This window comes from Danio rerio, chromosome 6, assembly GCF_049306965.1.
Source record: "Danio rerio strain Tuebingen ecotype United States chromosome 6, GRCz12tu, whole genome shotgun sequence".
Classification (NCBI taxonomy): domain Eukaryota; kingdom Metazoa; phylum Chordata; class Actinopteri; order Cypriniformes; family Danionidae; genus Danio; species Danio rerio.
The window spans coordinates 30,250,485-30,269,775 of NC_133181.1; the positions used below are offsets into that span (position 1 = coordinate 30,250,485).

A 19,291-nucleotide genomic window follows, 5' to 3' on the forward strand; every position below is an offset into this window, starting at 1 on the left:
TGTCTATATTTGAAACAACCCATGATTTTTTTTAAGTGGATGTAAAACAAAATTATTAATATTTTTATACATTTAAAAATATACCTACACTTTATGTTTGTTGTGGGAAAGATGCATTTTAATATCAGTATAATAGTATGATTTGATGTTGAAATAAAGTTGTTCTAGTACATATATGGTACATTTTTTCATTATTTATTAAATAGCAAGATCAAATAAAACCAGAAAACTTTTCAAAGTTTCAAATCACTTTTGATTAGTTTAGCAGCATGTCTCTCAAAATGATCTTACTCATCAGGACCTTTTGATTAGTGTGTAATTTCAATGTACCTTCATATATGCATCGTCAATTCAGCATTGACTGCACAGAATGTACTCTAAGTGGAATACATGTGCTTTATGTAAATGTAATTGTGAAAATTCTGTTTCTAGATTTTATATCTTAGCTTCCCCCATTAAAACACCATCTTATCCTTACATTTTTCTATGCACTTTAGTTACTTTATCCTCTTCCTTCCTGTTTCCTTATCCTGTATCCATTATCTGATTGTGGCTGTAATGGCCGCTCTAAGTGAAGTCAAAGCACAAAATCCAATCCATCACAGTAAAGGGTATAAGCGCTAAGCTCTGTGTCCAGCTATTGCTCTGCTGTCTGGCATAGGTGATTAACTGAAAAATGTTGGATGCCCTCTGCTCCACCAAATGACATGATATTAAATATTTAACAGGACTAAAATTAGACGCCCACCATTATCCATTAGAAACAGAGCTTGAGATTTCTGTTGGCTGGATTCGAATTTAAAATCAGAACAGAAAATATTGCTATCTGCAGTAACAATATGTTTTACTTACATCTGATTCAAAGTAAATTGCTGTTCAAAAGGTTGAGGTTAGTATTTTTCATTTGAATGAACTGCATACTTTTGACAGAGATGAGACATTTGTGGACCACAAAACCAGTAATAAAGGTAAATGTTTTTTTTGGAAAATTGAGATTTATACATCATATAAAATCTAAATAGTTAAGCTTTCCATTGATTGTTTGTTAGGACAGAACAATATTTGATCCAGATTATTATTTTTTTTAATTACAATACTGCAGCCAGGGATGGGCAATATTTATAACACATGTAGTTCAAATATGTAATTTAAATACAATTTTTTTAATAACTTGTATTTAATAGGCTTTATATATATTACTTAATATTTTGTATAAAAATACTTTAGTGTCTTGTATTTTTGTGTTTTTTAAATCCTGTGAAATACTTTGTAAGAAGTCTACATTATTGCTTTATCTGTTATTTGCCAAGGCTTGAGATAAGACTAGAATATTGAAGAATACTGAAGAAGTTGATCAATGCTTTGAGTATGGATGGACATTATGCATCACTTATAAAGAAAGTAACAGACAGATAGTAGGGGTAGTTTGGGGAGCAAGTCAAAATAAGACAGCCAAATAAGACAAACAACATAAAAAGTCCTACAGTGGCAATACCTACAATACTTCATTGGCTGTTTCAAATGCTAGTGGCTTATCTGCAGGTGCTCTTTACACAGTAGTTAATTACAAACTTTGACATAGTTAATCAGTATGACACAAAAATATTGATTAATACCCCAGTCTACAGACTGGTTAAAAACATCCAACTCAGGTTTTATGGCAGCAAAAATAGAGAGCAATATGTAAATCATCATCTTAGTATCATAATCTAAGAACGCAGATAGAACCTTATAATTCTAAGGCAAAAATATGTAATTACAAACTTTTATTTAGGATGTAATGACATTGTTATTACATTGTTATATTTACATCTAAAATATAATATGTAATTACAAACTTTTATCTTGTGTGCAATTACTGTGACGTTTCATTGTAAATACTGTCATTACATTGTAATTTCATTGTAGTTACATCCAAGTTAATATTTATAATTGTAAATGTTTCTTTGGATATTGCATGCACGGTTACTGTGGTAGTTGTATACGTAAATATTCACAGTACTATTTACAATTACTAACTTAACTATTATGTCATTACTTTGTAATTACATTGCTATTACATTGTTTTACATCCAAGATAATATTTATAAACAAATGTTTCTTTGTAAATTGTTCTTTGTATAAATATACGCAGTACAAATGCAATTACAAACTTTTAGATTTAATGTAATTACTTTGTAACTACACTGTTTTAACAGTGTAATTACATTGTTATAGCATTGTAATTACATATATGATAGTATTGTGTTACACCTGGCTTAGGGATGTAACCTAATAAGGGAGACGACAAGGAGAAGTATAATCAAAAAGAAGATTTATTTAACTCAATTTAAATTATATAATCAAAATGTCAGTATGTTCAATCAGTGTGAAATCCAAATGTATGAATGCGGTAAATGTTGTCAGTGATAGTGTATGAATGCGAAACAAAGCATAATGCCCAAATAGGAGCGCGGCTCTGGCCAACTGCCAAGTGAATGGACAGCGGCCCCGACAAACTCTCTGCCGGGGTTTAAATAAGGGCGCTGACCAGCATCAGGTGCGCTGAAGGCACGCCCCCAATCTAGAATCAAAATCAAACACACAGAAACAAAACACAGTCCTAACAATTGTAAATGTAAAATGTAAATGCTTTTGTAAATTTTATATACAGTATTTGTTATAGATATATAAATATACACTGTCCACACATAATGTGTAATTACAAACTTTTATCGTGGATATAATTACTATGTTACTACTAATTACTAAATACTACTAGTTACTATGCTATTACTTTGTAATTACATCTAAGATTTACAAACGTTTTTGTATATGTCATGTAAAGTGTGCATTTATAGTTGTATACCTAATCATGGTCAGTACATATGCAATTATAAACGTTATTCTTGATTTATTAACATGTTTGTACGTGCGTGCAATTACTGTTCTTACATTGTAATTACATGTGTCAGTACTTTGGAATTACATTGTAAACAAATTTTAGTTACATCCAAGCATTGTAGTTACTTTTTATATTTCATGTACTGTATTTGTGTATTTATATGTATTCATGTAATTTGTTATTACAAACTTTTATCTTGCATGTAGTTACTATATCAATACATTGTATTTACTATGTCATTACATTGTAGCTACACTGTAGTTACATCCGAGACAATATATATATATACATATATATTAAGGGTGTCACGATTTCGTTTTTTAATCAAAATCGATCGAAATTTATGCTTAACTTCGATTATCGAATCAAAAAATAGAATCGTCGATGCTCACGCACCCATGTCACGTTAGCTTGGCTTGCCAAGCAAGAAAAAACAGGCTTGTTGAAGTGCTTGTTAAACTGCAGAAGCAGGAGACCCGTCGACAGAGCTTAAATCCCCTCTTCTTTCAATGAAGTCGCCGGTGTGGAAGTATTTTGGATTTCCAGTGAGTTATGTTGACAACGTTTGTGTTGTCGACAAAAAAAAAACCACAGTTTGCAAGCTCTGCTATGTATCGTTACGTATTACGGTTGGGATGATAGACGATGGGTGCATCGCGATCCTCCGCCCCGCACCCGTTGCAAATCCGCTCGCGAAAAATACACACTCAGGCCCTGTTTACACTAATATGTCTTTGTTTTTAAATGGCATTTTAGAACGACAACGATCCACATCCACACTGGCGTGTAGCGTTTCTGAGCATCCCTCCTTACTACCACTGAAAACGCACATCACGTGACCACACACACTCATTCACACACAGACAGACGCACACACATTGTTATGCGCTCGAGACTGCGGGTCAAGGCAGTCAGCGGGTCAGTAGACTGCTTCCATCTTTTACTTTCACACAAGTACTTAGTCATTTTAGCGAACACATCAGATACTGTTGGCTGGTTTCTGTTGGTTGTGCACTTTTTTACCGATGCCATTATAACGACACAGACTACTGCCTATTTACGAGTCCCGCAGAAAAAAGTGATTGACAGGTGATAATTATGTGTGTAACTTACTTTTATTCATTTACTGTATGATTTGTTTATGGGTAAAACAAAGACCATGCAAGTCAGGTAGTTTAAACGGTAGGCTACAAATAATTAATTCGTTATTAATTAATTAATTATTCATAATCGAAAATCGAATCGAATCGTGACTTTAGAATCGAAAATGTAATCGAATCGAGGATTTGGAGGATCGTGACACCCCTAATATATATATATATATATATATATATATATATAAATGTAAATGTGTTTTTTTTGTATATTTCATGTATAGTATTTGTAAATTATAGTTATATACATAAATATACACAATACACTTGTAATATGTAACTACAAACTTATCTTGGATTTAATTACTATGTCATTACTTTGAATTTACTATGTCATTACATACAAGATAATATTTATAAACTTAAATGTTTCTTTGTATGTATCATGTACAGTATTGGATGTCATTACATTGCCAATGCATTATAATTGCTATGTAATAACATTGTAATTTAATTTTTATAACATTGTGACAACATCGTAATAACATTGTTATAACAATGTCATAACAATGTCATTACATTGTTTTTACAATGTTATAACATTGTAATGACATTGTTATACCTTTGTAATTACATCTTTGATAGTGTTGTAGATGGATTTTTGGATATTTCATGTACAGTGTTTGTGTATTTAGACGTGAATATACTGTACATATGCAATCACAATCTTTTATTTTGGATGTATGTACATTGTCATTACATTATAGTTACCAAGTATTAACATTTTACATTGTTATATCATTGTAAGTACATGAGATGTAATATGTAATTATAAACTTATCTTGTGTGCACTTACTGTGTCATTACATTGTAACTACTATGTCAATACATTGTAATTACATTGTACTAAGTTATTTATAGTTGTATATGAAAATATATTCACTACACATGTAAACTTTTACTAAATTACTTTGTCATTACAGTGTAGTTAATTTGCTTTTGCAACATTGTAATAACGTTAGAAGATTGTAACTACATTGTAAAAACATTGTAATAAAATTCTAATTACAATGTTATAACATTGTAATAACATTTTATAACATTTTAATTACATCTATAGTAATATAAACATCTTTTTGTTTATTTTCTGTACAGTACAGTTTTATATGTTTTATATTGTGTATTGAAGAGTACAATTGTTAAAATTTTGCAAAATAAGACTTTCAATAGATGGTGGCAATTTTCACCATCAAATATACAAGTATAATATTCCAGCTCATTATCTGCATTTAACTGACTGAGCCAAAAATAAAATGAATGAATGAGATGGAAGTGTATATCTCCTATCCAGGATTTGGACGCGATTTTTAAATCCCTCTTTGGTCACTGCATTAAAAGCACTGTCTCTTTGTGATGTTTTTTCATACTCTATAACAGCCGCACACAACGCTAAAATTGTACTTTGGTGTTGCTTGCTACTAGATTGAGGCCCAATGACAATTCTAATTTTTTACTCATACCCCTTCTCCTTGGCCCTTGAAACAAAGTGTGAAGGGGAAGGGCTTCAAAATTTACCCCTAAGAAATGGGACACTACAGCACCTGCACACATCATCACATGTCATCTCGATCTTTTGCTTCATATGAGATCAGACAATCACGACTGCTGTAGTAATTCCAGTTGTGCTATTTTTTGGTTTTTATCTTCAGGAAATTACTAAAGGCCTGTTTAATGTAAAAATTCGTAATAATGACAACAACAAAAATAATAATAATAATAATTTGTGGATCTCTTTACTTCCTGAAATTTTCTCACCCCTTTGTTTCGAGTGTGCTCCTGAAAAATCTCTGTTCGAAAGGCTATCTACCCCCTCCCCTTAGCCCTACGCCTTCACGTTAAAGAGAATTGGGACACCCCTATCCCTTCACATGAACGCGCAAAAGAAGTAGGGCTTAGAGGTAGAATTGTGATTGGGCCTGAGTGTCACTGGCAATACTTTCAGAATACTTTCAGTTGACTTTTAGCGATACACTTCTCATATAGCCACCTGTAGTGCTATTTTAGTGCTATTTTAGGTGCTATTAGGTTTCCTCGTGATGTGGCAACAATTTTGCGACGGCTCTAACAAATTACCTGTTTTTGTTTGGTGGCTGTGACTTTGAAACCAAAACATTTTCCTATTAGTGACGTTTTCTTTTATATGAATTCATCTAATAATGCTTCTGTAATGACAGACACCATTATTTGTGCTTTTCTTTTTTTTTCTATTCTGGGTGTTCTGCATAGTTCGGTTGCACAATTTTGAATGGCCAGAACAAAAGTGTGCTCGCTCAATTTTGCTAGTAAGACTATCCAACATATACGGAAGTTACGCATTTTCTCTGGGAGGGAAAAGCTAAATGTTATACAGTGCATCCAGAAAATATTCATAGCACTTCACTTTTTTTTAACATTTTTTCATATCACAGACTTTTTCCAAAATGGATTAAATTCATTTATTTCCTCAAAATTCTACACACAAAGCCCCATAATGACAATGTGAAAAAAGATTTTTTGAAATTGTTGCAAATTTATATAAAAAAAAAAAAAGAAAAGAAAAGTGATGCGCCATGAATACTTTCTGGATGCACAGTATATTTCATATCGCCTCTTGCGTTTAGCTAATCGCAACATTTCAGATTGCAATACCAATTCTATTGCGATTAATCACACAGCTCTAGTGCTCAGTGTCATTCACTCAACTACTTAACAACTATAATAATGTCAAAAAAAAATCATAACGATTGAAATGTCATGGAGGGAATTCTGGTTAAATAATTGACAGTAATTCACCGGATTTATTAAGGGAACTTAATGTACTGTTAACCAGGTTACAGTGTATTTGTTTTTTTACCATTGAAATCAGTCATTTTTTACAGTGTTGCTCTGTATTCCTTGTGCAACTTACATACAAATAAATAATTAAATAAATCCAGTATCCAGTATTTCAACCCAAGTTGCCATTTTAGCAAAGCAAATCCAACCGGATGTTTTATTCCCACTGGTCTCGCTGCAGTAGGAGCTTATGCTTTATGCATGTGGCATTTGTGCACTTTCTGCTTCTCAGTGTTGGCTATAACAGGGACAGCTACTTCTCCTCTAACACCTTACATCCAGCAGTTATGTGCTCAATAATCACGGCTCGTTTGATGGGGAGGGAAGGAGCCACAGCCCAAACTATAATTCAGTATTTACTCAAACGCATTAGATAAAGCCTTATGAGCCCCATTAATTTAGATCCTCCTCGCTTTTAAACATAGACAGATCAGTGTCTTAGAGAAAATTAGCATTTAAATGACTTGTGACCCGCAGCCTGCAGTGGAGTCGCTGTGAAGACTTCTCAGCCGTGAGAAATCCTGCTCGCGCTCCGTTATTTGATCTGTAGCTCAGAGTTATTTTCCAGAGCGTGAGGATATGTGGGTAAATTCATCCATTTATCTACACAGGTATATTTTCTGCTGCTTTTCTCGGGGGAATCTCAGGTCAGCAGGGCAGATGAAGTTGTGCTGTTTTTTTTATTTTTTATTTCGATCCCATATTGGAGTTTAAGTTCAGCGATGCTATTACTGCCAGATTTTAAACTGTTTTCCACACTAGATTTAATAAAAGCTCCTCAAAAGAAGTACAATCTAAATAATCTACCTTTTTAATATCTTTTTTTATTGCTTGCACGCATGAGCTTCAGAAAGAACGAGGATATTAGCGTTCATGAAATATAGATGTGAAAATAAAACACTGTTATGTGCTGTTCTGGAAAATGTAGCAATTTTAAAGTCTCATATGGCGGCTTGTGATAAATTGAGTCTGTTCCTTCTACAAAAGAAATATTTTAAAATTAAAGACTGAGATGGTAACTCTTGTGCCCTATCAACCTAATACTGTGACTTCCAGTGGTTCCATAATGTCACCGATTTTGGCTAGCAGTTTTAACATTGAAGCTAGAAATCATTCTAGTGCATATTTAGAAGATACTTCAGGTCTCCATTTTATTAAGTACTACTGATTGATCCAGCTAGTAGAGCTTATTATTTAGTTAGCTGCTTTTTTAAAAGATACTAGCACTTATTAATTAGATACTAGAATTTACACGCACTGAAACTTATTTATTACATTTAATACTTATTCATCAGGTACTCGTATCTGTTTGCAAATTTTTTCAGTTGCTAACAAGCATTTATCCAACTAGTGGTCACATTTTCAAACAATTCAAACGTTTTCAAACGATTCCACAATGCTTACATTTTCTTTACAAACAAGTTATACCTATTAAAGGTTCACAAAACACTTGAGTATTTATTTTTTTTTTTAAATTTAAACAAATTTGTGTGTGTTGAAAATCAGTTAAGACCATGTTAGCACCTGTTAGCTTTAATTGTGGGAAAAAACTGGATAATTTTTAGCTTTTGTCAGCTAATTTTTGGGGCGGGATCAGAATCGGCGATGTAGCGCAAAACTGCACGTGCTAAGATGACGTGTCGGTTTCTCATTATTATTCATAGCGGATTTTTCTTTTCCAATGAGAAGAATATGAATAATTACCTTTTAAAAAGATTATAATATAAGCTCTAAAGTATAAGTGCTAGTATCTAATGAATAAGTACTAGTACTTTCTTAAAAAGTTAGCATCCAGGAGTGTAATGATACATCTCGCAATATCAAGTAGTTTACATATAAAAATGTGCCGAGTTAGCTTACTGTATTTATAATATATATCATCATAATTGTCAATTCTGTCTTCATGTAGTACATTGCATAATGATGCACTTACTACTGTAGATTTGTATCTTACAAGTAAGAGGTCAAATGCATCATCATCTGAAAAGAAAAGTGAAAGCATGTGCATCATTTAAATGACCATATCACATTTTAGAGGTATAATTGATACAAGCATTTTAGATGCTTTATACCTTCATGTCAAACATAGAGAATTGCACGTACTGATTTTCTTTAGATCCAATGAATATATATTCACAATGTGAGAATAAACATTTAGAGTGTCAATGATGCAGTACTCCTCTGATTGAATGCAAGAGGGAAACTGATAATGACAAATGTTTGATTTTACCTGTGAAAATTGTCAACTTCAGTGTAGTCAATGACAGACAGGGTACATATGGGGGCTGGCAATGTTTGAAAATGTTTGAATTTTCGTCTGGTGTTTTCAAGGTTTGAAAATATGTTTAGATGTGTAAATTTCTTGTAAATGCTTAAAATTGCTTTCCTAATTTATTTACCTAAAAAGGTGAAATAAATAATTATTTAAATGAAATAAGAAAATACAGATTTTTTTTTGCTTTTGCATAAACAGTAATGAAAACTCTGGAGTCTGACCATGTGCTTGTAGTGTGATCTTTTGTGCAACCTTTGATTAAGCAGAGGGAGAAGGCAAAATGCATGGGGATTACTACTTCATGAGTGAAAAAATGCATGAAATTAAAAATGAATATAACTTTAAAATAGAAAAATGACACATTTAAGATGCAAGTAAATGACAATAATTCAATGCTGGGCTTCATAAACTTCTTGAACATCAAAAATGTACCTTAGAATTTACCACTATGCTATACTATACTATACTATACTATACTATACTATACTATACTATACTATACTATACTATACTATACTATACTATACTAAAACATATAGCATAATGTGAAAACATATGTATGTGTATGTAAATATACTAATACTATAAATACATTGTAAATATACTATAAATAACTTGCCAAAGTTGTAAAGTGCTTAATTTTATTTTATTTTTATTATTTTTATTTACTTGGAAATGCGCTTGAAATGGCTTAAATTTGACTTTGGAAAATGTATATGCAAAAAGATAAGAGTTGGCTCTGTATAGAACAAAAAACGTGGATTTTATTTTATTTGACATTTTTGCATTTATGAGGGAAAAGCTTGGGTATGGATGTGACATCTCTCCGTTATGGATGTGACAGATGTAAAACTGCCGCTTGTGTAACTTAGGTGAATTAATTGTTTGAAAACTGACAGAGACATTTTGAGTAGTTTTAAAGTACTGTAAAATACTTGCTTACACACAAAAAATGTAGAAACGCTTTCTCTTTGGTAAAACCTTTTTTTTTCACTGCAAGGTTGAGCTTTACAAGGAATTTCTCACAAATATAGCATTTTAACCAACAGAAGGCCTTTATATTATATTATTATTGCTTTTTTTTACCATGTGTAACAACACTCATATAATAATATTAAACTTACAATATAGAGACAATATTGTATTGTTAGTACATTATCAAGATACATATTGAATTGTGACTGTAGTGTATTTAGTGTATTGTCACACCTATCCTTGTGTCTAAAACATAAGCACAGGTTGTATATATATAAAAAAAAAAAATAAAAAAAATAAAAAATATATATATATATATATATATATATATATATATATATATATATATATATATATATATATAGTTTATAGATTAAATGCTAAATGGCTTGCTGTATACTGACGACCTTCTCGGTTAATCTTCTATTGAATGATTAGATCTCTTGGCAGAAGTTTCAATTAGCGCAGTTGGCAGCCCACGGCTTGCAAATCAATCCAGTAAGCCCAGGCAGGCATCACTGGCTTCCTCAGTCGCCGTCTGCTTTCAAATGGCTTCTGTTTTAATGCTTTTTTTCTCCTCTTTGTTCTCTTACAGTGGGGAAGACTTCCCTGATCACACGCTTCATGTATGACAGCTTTGACAACACATATCAGGTAGGCTGCTTGACGTCCTTGTCATTCCATCATTCGTAGAGCTCAAAGTTGCCCTCCTCTTATTGTGCACCATCAAAAGAGTCCTTTCACACAAAACACAATGAGCTGAGTTTGTTCATTTGTGAGGATAATTCTAACAAATTGATTATAAATGTGCAGCATTATTCGGGAGTTGTGCGGTTGTTGATTCACACAGATGCATTTGTGAAATTTAAATATCCTTAGTTGACAAATTGGCTTTTTGTTTGTAAAACACCATTTTTGGATAAAATTTCTAAATATATGTTTTTTTAATTTTAAAGTTCAAATATTGAAAGTATAAGAGCATAAAACATAAAAACCCAACTGTAAACCCACCAACTGTATCAATGTCTTGACAGTTTTTTTTTTTTTTTTACTGAAAAGGACAATAAAACTGTCCAATGGTGTGACAGCAAAACATATAGATATAGCGTATATTTTATTTCTTGTTTTTAAGTTTAAGTTTAAACTTTATTGTTTGTTCTGCTAGGCGCAGAAAGGAAATTTGTCTATAACACTGGATTTAAGACAACAATTGCATACATACAACAATCACACAATGAAACACTCATCAACAAAACAATTCTCTTGGCAACCACCACATTCACTTCAAACGGTGTTCCAATTTAAAACAACAACTGCCATTGGGAGAAATGACTATTTATAAGCATTTCTTTGTGCTTTAGGAATTTTCAACCTGCGTCCTGATGGTAACACTTCAAAAGCTGAGTGAAGGGGATGTGTATTATCTTTAAAAATTGCAACTGCTGTTTTTTCCATAAAGGAGTCAAATACATTTATCTTCATATAGTGCCTTTTAATTTATATAAAATTATGTATAATATTTTTTCTCCATAACTTGTTCTTATTTTCAATAAATGGACTGTAAAAGGGCAGCAAAACCAGTGCTTAATTTGAGCCGGATCTTGCCAGATCCTGTTTCGAAAAAAATCAGATATTCGAGTTTTGCATTTCAGTATTTATTTGAATGGATCCGGCTTTAACTTGTGCATGGTGAATACCTATGTGTGTGTTTGTGTGTGTGTGTGTGTGTGAGAGAGAGAGAGAGAGAGAGAGAGAGAGGATGTGAATGAGTGCAAGTGAAGGCTGTATGGATATTGTGTGTGCGCACACTTGACGGTAGTCACTATGTGCAAGTTAAAGCAAAAGTCACTTTTAACTATTGACCCTCAACAATATTTTCAGCCAATCGGCTTTCAAGTGCTGTGTTCACACCAGACGTGGTACGCACGAATAGATTACGCTATTCACGCATAAATATCGATTCACGTGTAAATAGAAATTTTGTGTTAGCTCACTTCATTCACGTGTCAAATTCACTTCACGACAAGTGCAGATTCGTGTCATGGAATAGGCTTTTGTCTGCCCGGTCACTCTAGCTTCATTGCTAGATGGCTAACATGGATATTATTTAGAAAGTAGCTGTTTTTTATGTGCTTTAGGAATGCTTAAAAACAGCATATATTCGTGCGGCGCTGTAGATCCAACCACTAGATCCACCACTAGATACAATTTGAGGTGCACCTAGCTCTGTGACTTCATAAACTCCTCCAGAAACTATACCTGGATGATGGAAGCTGTCAGGGGTGCTTCTGACTGAGCCGAGCCCAGTTTGATGAACTGTTATCCGGTGTTGGCAGAAGAATTTCCCCCTGGGACACCAACAACAGGCTCTACGTCATAATCACTCCCCTACAAGAGAAATCTCCTGATTGGTTAACGCGGTGCGAATGTCTGCTGAACTTCAGATCTTTCCAACTACAGTGATTTACACGAAACGCATGTCAATTGCACAAAATGCTCAACACATGCCTCTTCATTCGTGCAAATCTTGTCATTTGTGTGTATCCTGTCCCAGGATATCTTTTTGTGTCTTTGAATTGACTTAACATGTAAATCACTCATTCCTGTCTGCAGCATTATGCTTACAATCACTCTCATTGGTTGGTGATTGTGTGTCGAGCAAGTAGTAGTGAAAATAAATAATCGCATCGTGGCCTACATAAATAATATTTGTATTTTCAAAATGGCAACGAGGCAGACACACATATATTCATTTTTTAAAACCACAAGTAAATCTGATAATGGGCCTGATCAAAAAGTATCTCAAGATGAAACTGCAAATGGATCAAGATAGAGTGAGACAGAAGGAAAACAATCTCTAGTCAGCCAGAAAACATGACAGAAGAAGTAACTGTGAGCTTTTGAACATTAGACTGAGTCATTTATTATTTTTTCACTTGGCACATAATAGTAAAGTGAGCTGAATACTGATTGTTTATGTTGTATCTACATGTTTTTATTAACCATGTCTGACTTATAACGTTATATGGCACAAAACAATAAAACACTGTTCAGAAATGTGATCATCTTGTCATGTTCCGGAAAAACTGAAATTGTTTGGTGGACGTCAGTCACGGTAACTCAGGTGGCTGCTGCGATCCACATACTACACCAAAGTTGGTGATTCGGGGTTGTTACAGACTGTACCAAAAAGCTGAGAACAGAAGGCAGGGTGAAACTATAGGATTTTTCTAGGAGAAATAACAAAAGGGGAGGGTGGTGGGAGATAGGTCTGAAATATAGGAGATTGCCAGGAAAAACTGAGTGTTGGCAGGTATGAAATGTGTATAATATATTAATTTTTGTCATGTGTGACAGTAAAAATACAACATCACTTCAGCAACTCTTATTTATCTGGAATTAATTCAGTCACAGTTTTAACTATAGGAGCTGCAGCAATGATAAATATATATGTATGGTTTGTTTAATATCACAATATAATTGATTTTATGCTGGAAATGATAATGGGTAAATGAATGGTAAGCTAGATGTAGATTCCGTGGAAGGTTGTTTTGGACTGTTGTTGTATTGTTGAATAACGCGGGGGTGGAAAGCATGCTGTGTGAAACATCTCAAGGGAAGTGTTGTCTGTATGAGGTTCATATTTTTTAATTAAACCTGTGAGAGAGCTGGTATACAGGAAACGAGTCTGTTTGGTGTGTGATTGATTTACTTATATATATATATATACAGGAAGGATATGCATGATTGTTTTTGTATACATTTCTTTTTATTCTTGTAATATTTATTAAAATTTTCATCACTTGGGGGGGGGCTGGGTTTTGTAAGATAATCTTTGGGGATACAAAATGATAGTTTTATGAAAAAGTGACTTCATGCACATGTGTACTATCCGCTTGTTAAGTGTGACGTCACGTAAAGCAGCTTCCTGGTCTAATTGCTTTATCAAACTGTATAGGGAGACTCAACAAATTGTAATAATAAATGTTTAAAAGCACAGAAAATCCCTTTTGTTTTTAAAACTTGCTTGTAATGGCTTTAGAGCTTTAAGATGCTTATGGAGAATATTGAGAAGACTCAAATAGACCTGATTTATGCACTTCAAATTAGCATAAGCTTGCACATGCCATAATTTGTATGGGAATACATTTGCCATTTAATTTAGTCTTTTCTAATGCAGAAAATGAATGTAATGTTGACAAATTGTGTAAACAATGTGAATAAAAAATAAAATGAAAATCACTAGTGCTGCAAATAGGCACTTCCTTACATCCGTATAAAGAACAAACTGTTTTATATTAATTTGAAGTTCAAATATGTTTTGCCATGTCCGATCACTTTATTAGGTACACCTGTCCAACTGCTCTTTAATGCAAATTTCTAATCAGCCAATCAAATGGCAGCAACTTAATGCATTTAGACATGTAGACATGGTCAAGGCTATCTGCTGCAGTTGAAACCGAGCATCAGAATGGAGAAGAAAGGTGATTTAAGTGACTTTGAACATGCCATGGTTGTTGGTGCCAGACATGCTGGTCTGAGTACTTCAGAAACTGCTGATCTACTAGGATTTTTAAGCACAACCATCTGTAGGGTTTACAGAGAATGGTCTGAAAAAGAGAGAATATCCAAATGCCTTGTTGATGCCAGAGGTCATGGGAGAATGGCAGCAATACCTCAAATAACCGTTACGACTGAGGTATGTAGAAGAGCATTTCTAAATGCACAACACGTCAAACCTTGAGGCGGATGGGCTACAGCAGCAGAAGACCAAACCGGGTGCCACTCTTGTCAGCTAAGAACAGGAAACTGAGGCTACAATTCACACAGACTCACCAAAATTGGACAATAGAAGATTGGAAAAATGTTGCCTGGTCTGATGAGTCTCGATTTCAGCTGTGACATTCAGAGGGTAGGGTCAAAATTTGGCATTAACAACATGAAAACATGGACCCATCCTGCCTTGTATTAACGATTCAGGCTGCTGGTGGTGGTGTAATGGTGTGGGGGTATTTTCTTGGCACATATTGGGCCCATTAGTATCAATCGAGCATTGTGTCAACACAACAGCCTACCTGAGTATTGTTGCTGACCATGTCCATCCCTTTATGACCACAGTGTACCCATCTTCTGATGGCTACTTCCAGCAGGATAACGCACCATGTCATAAAGCTTGAATCATCACAGACTGGTTTCTTATACATGACAATGAGTTCACTGTGCTTAAATGGCACAATCACCAGCTCTCAATACAATAGAGCACCTTTGGGATGTGGTGGAACTGGAGATTCTCATCATGAGAATGCTATCATCATGTCAATATGACCAAAATCTCTGAAGAATATTTTTAGTACCTTGTTGAATCTATGCCATGAAGGATTAAGGCAGTTATAAGGGCAAAATGGGCTCTAATCCAATACTAGTATGGTGTACCTAATAAAGTGGCCAGTGACTGTATATATATATATATATATATATATATATATATATATATATATATATATATATATATATATATATATATATATATATATACAAAGTTGTAATATCCTTCTAACTTCATGTTCGTCCCACAATATACAGATATGTGGCTACTAACATCTACATACTCTAAGAACACTTTGTCTTTTCTACATTAAGGATATGCTTTTTTTTCCTTGCACTAAGCAGTTAAAGTATTTCAAGTACTCAAAAGTACCCTTAATTGAAAAATCACCCATGTGTGTATGTTATAAAGTGCTGTTATGTTCAAGTGTTTACACTTTTCGTAGACTTAAATTTTTCATTTAACTTATCTGCAGGGTTTATCGCCCATACAACCTGAAGGACACTGGAATGTACAGTATCATGTACAGAATGTACAGAGTGTGTCTGAAATGCTCTGCAGGCATATGTCTATTTAGCTGTCATAGTTTTTGAGCTGAGTCACAGCTTTAGAGCCACTACAAGTTCCCACTGTCACAACAGTCCAAGCGTCTGAGACATATGCATGATGACAGCTCTGAAGTCTCTCTGGCCTTGATCTTGCCATTTTCTCTCTCTTTATATCCTCTCCTTTTCTCTTTATGATCTTCTTGTTCACAAATGTTTAAACTTTAGTAGGATACAGAGTGCATTTTCATTTTTCTTCACAAGGAGAAAACCTCATCAGCAACAAAAAATGGATTAATATTATTTATACTAGGCGACGCAGTGGCGCAGTAGGTAGTGTTGTCGCCTCACTGAAAGAAGGTCGCTGGGTCGCTGGTTGGAACATTGGCTCAGTTGATGTGTCTGTGTGGAGTTTGCATGTTCTCCCTGCGTTCGCGTGGGTTTCCTCCGGGTGCTCCGGTTTCCCCCATAGTCCAAAGACATGCGGTAAAGGTGAATTGGGTAGGCTAAATTGTCAGTAATCTATGAGTGTGTGTGTGTATGTTTCCCAGAGATGGGTTACGGCTGGAAGGGCATCCACTGTGTAAAAATGTGCTGGATAAGTTGGCGATTCGTTCCGCTGTGGCGACACCGGATTAATAAAGGGGCTAAGCTGACAAGAAAATGAATGAATGAATGAATTATTTATACTACAGGAATGTTGATTGCTTAATTCTGATTGACTGATGAACTTTGTAAGGTGTGCAATTAAAGTAGCCACAGGCAGGTCTTGACCGCATTACAGTTCCATATGAATTATTTCAAAGGACTTTGCATATACAGAAGGCAAAAACCTTCGAATATTCAAAAGCTTTTAGATTACATTTGTAAGAAATTAATATTACATACAGGAGCTGTTTGAGGACAAAATGGACAAATGTTCTGATATACTTCATCTGTACAATGGGTTGTAACCATATTACAGGACAATTTAAACAAATATGTTCTCAACCCTTCCCAGATAAACCAAAGGAAATTACAATTACACACACAGTAAAAAAAAAAAAAACTGTCGCAAATTTTTCCGTACTTATCCTCTCAATCTTTATATATCTAAGGTTTATGATATATAAATATACAGTGCAAATAAATGACTCTTACAGTACTTTCGTATAGTCCGTTCACTGTTCCGACAGCAGCTTTAGCAGAGTAATAGCAGAGTTAAGCTCTAAGTAACAAACCTCCTGATCTTCATTTCACAGGGTGTGCAACGATAAGATGTACAGTATGTGTCATAAATCAGACTAAGCATGCTGCGCTGCTAGTGTCATACAGTAATAAGATTACATGAGTGCTTTGTGAACAGACTCTGTGTGCTTTCTGGCACTATTCCAAACTTACAGTATAGTATGGTTTGTGTTTATTTCTGTGTAAACATTCTGTAAAATTTTGAGGAAGGATGGTTTATGTTAATAAAATTCCCAGTCTTTTATTCAATTCAGAACACTCTAATGCTTTGTGGATCAAATGCAACAAAACTTAAGCTCAATAGATTAGCATTTTAGATGGAATTGGAAGTAAATTGAATATCTAGACAGCTAAAGGTTTTAAATTTACACCGTCCATCATTGACCCAAATATAACAAGCTGTTCAATGCACTGTAAAGTATATTAAGAAAATTATCTTACATAATAATAATTAATAATAATAATAAAAATGTCCTTACATTTATATAGTGCTTTTCTGGGCACTCAAAGCGCTCTACACATGGGAGGGGGGGGGGGTCTCCTCATTTACCACCAGTGTGCAGCATCCACCTGGATGACGTGACGGCAGCCATTTTGCGCCAGACCGCACAACACACCCCAGCTGATAAGAATGAAAGATACGTCCTTGGATCATTTTTATTTTTGTTGTAATTATTTGCCTCAAGACCAATGTTGATTTGGAGCTCATTGTAAAAAGTTATTTGTTAACTTTACTCAATTCAATTGTGCAAACATGTTGCCTTACTTCAATTAGGTAATCTTAACTTATGTATTATAATTTTGAAAACAGGAGGCACACCGCACTTCCTTTTTGTTGACATACCTTATCTTGTGCTCATTTCATACTGATTTAAAAACCAGACAACATTTGTTTTCAAGAGAAGTTGGTTTGTTTAAAAGTATATGTAGATTTATATATATCACCTCTGTGAAGCAATTATTCACTGATATTCCACCAAATATGTGGTTTATAACAATGAACCTGCAGAAACTCAGAAACTCAGAAACTCTAGAAAAAGATCACATGCTTGGACCGAGCCCCTCTCCTAGAGAAGTGTCAGTCTAGTTTCCCCATTTAAAACTATATGAGTGACGAGTCTTGTGAATGATGTATTTTTTCGAAAAGAGTAGTGTGCTACACTTTTTATGATGCTAGGCAACTACTGATCTTAGTGGATGTGAAAATCGCTTGCTGACATTAGAAAATTATTTAAAAAATTTTTATTAAATGTTAAATGTTAACAGTGTATAAAGCAAATCTTTGTTTTTAAATGTAGTAAACTTTCAAATGGTTTCCCATGTGCTGGGGTCAGAGAGTAGAGAGCGGTGGATCCTAACCAGAGAACATGTCAGTTGGAAAACAGTTCCTTAGTTCAGCTTTTTTTTACTATAAGCAACAATCAAGAGAGACATTAATAATGTGCAAAATGGGGGGTCACGAGGACCAATATTGACAACCTGTACTAATAGTTTTAAAATATTTATTACTTATTTATTTCTTACTTAGGTGCGATGCACATTAGTGCTGTTTATTTATTTATTTTTAATAGCCATGTTATTAAAGCCTTTTTTAACTTTCTCCTACTTTTTGAGTCCCTAGTACTTATGATTTGGTTGTTTATCTTTATGAATCCCTTATCAAAAGAGCACTGACACATTAATTAACTCTGAAGCACTTGTTGTTTGATTTTGGTTTTAAATTCTTTAATTATATTAATCACATGCACTTAGACCACATGAATTTGATAATAATAATAATAATAATAATAATAATAATAATAATAATTAATAGTAATACCTTATAGGTGCCTTTCAAAGCACTCAAGGACAGTATGTCACAGGCACATTATAAAAACAAGACAGAAGAGTAATAAAACATAGTATTAATCCAGAAAATCATTAAAAACAATCCTGAACAGAAAGGTTTTAACCTAGGATTTAAAATTGGAGATAGAGTCGACCTGACAAATATCTAACGGCAGGGAATTCCATAACTGTGGTGCTATGCAGCTTAAAGCCCTGCCACCAAATGTTTTCAATTTGCCATCTGAGGTAGTAGCTTGACAATTT

General features: G+C 33.9%; 2 protein-coding genes across 3 annotated transcripts in view; both read left to right on the forward strand.

Moving 5' to 3' along the window:
- The window catches only part of rab6ba (RAB6B, member RAS oncogene family a), a 213,720-nt gene that overhangs the window by 98,226 nt on the left and 96,203 nt on the right, over nucleotides 1–19,291 (forward strand). For both annotated transcript variants that reach the window (XM_005165932.6, NM_001034179.1), the window contains 1 exon segment: nucleotides 10,698–10,756. In XM_005165932.6, coding sequence (XP_005165989.2) covers nucleotides 10,698–10,756 — 59 coding nt within the window.
- Nucleotides 1–19,291, forward strand: part of LOC141386287 (uncharacterized) — an 816,166-nt gene that overhangs the window by 88,400 nt on the left and 708,475 nt on the right. The gene's annotated exons all lie outside the window — the stretch shown is intronic.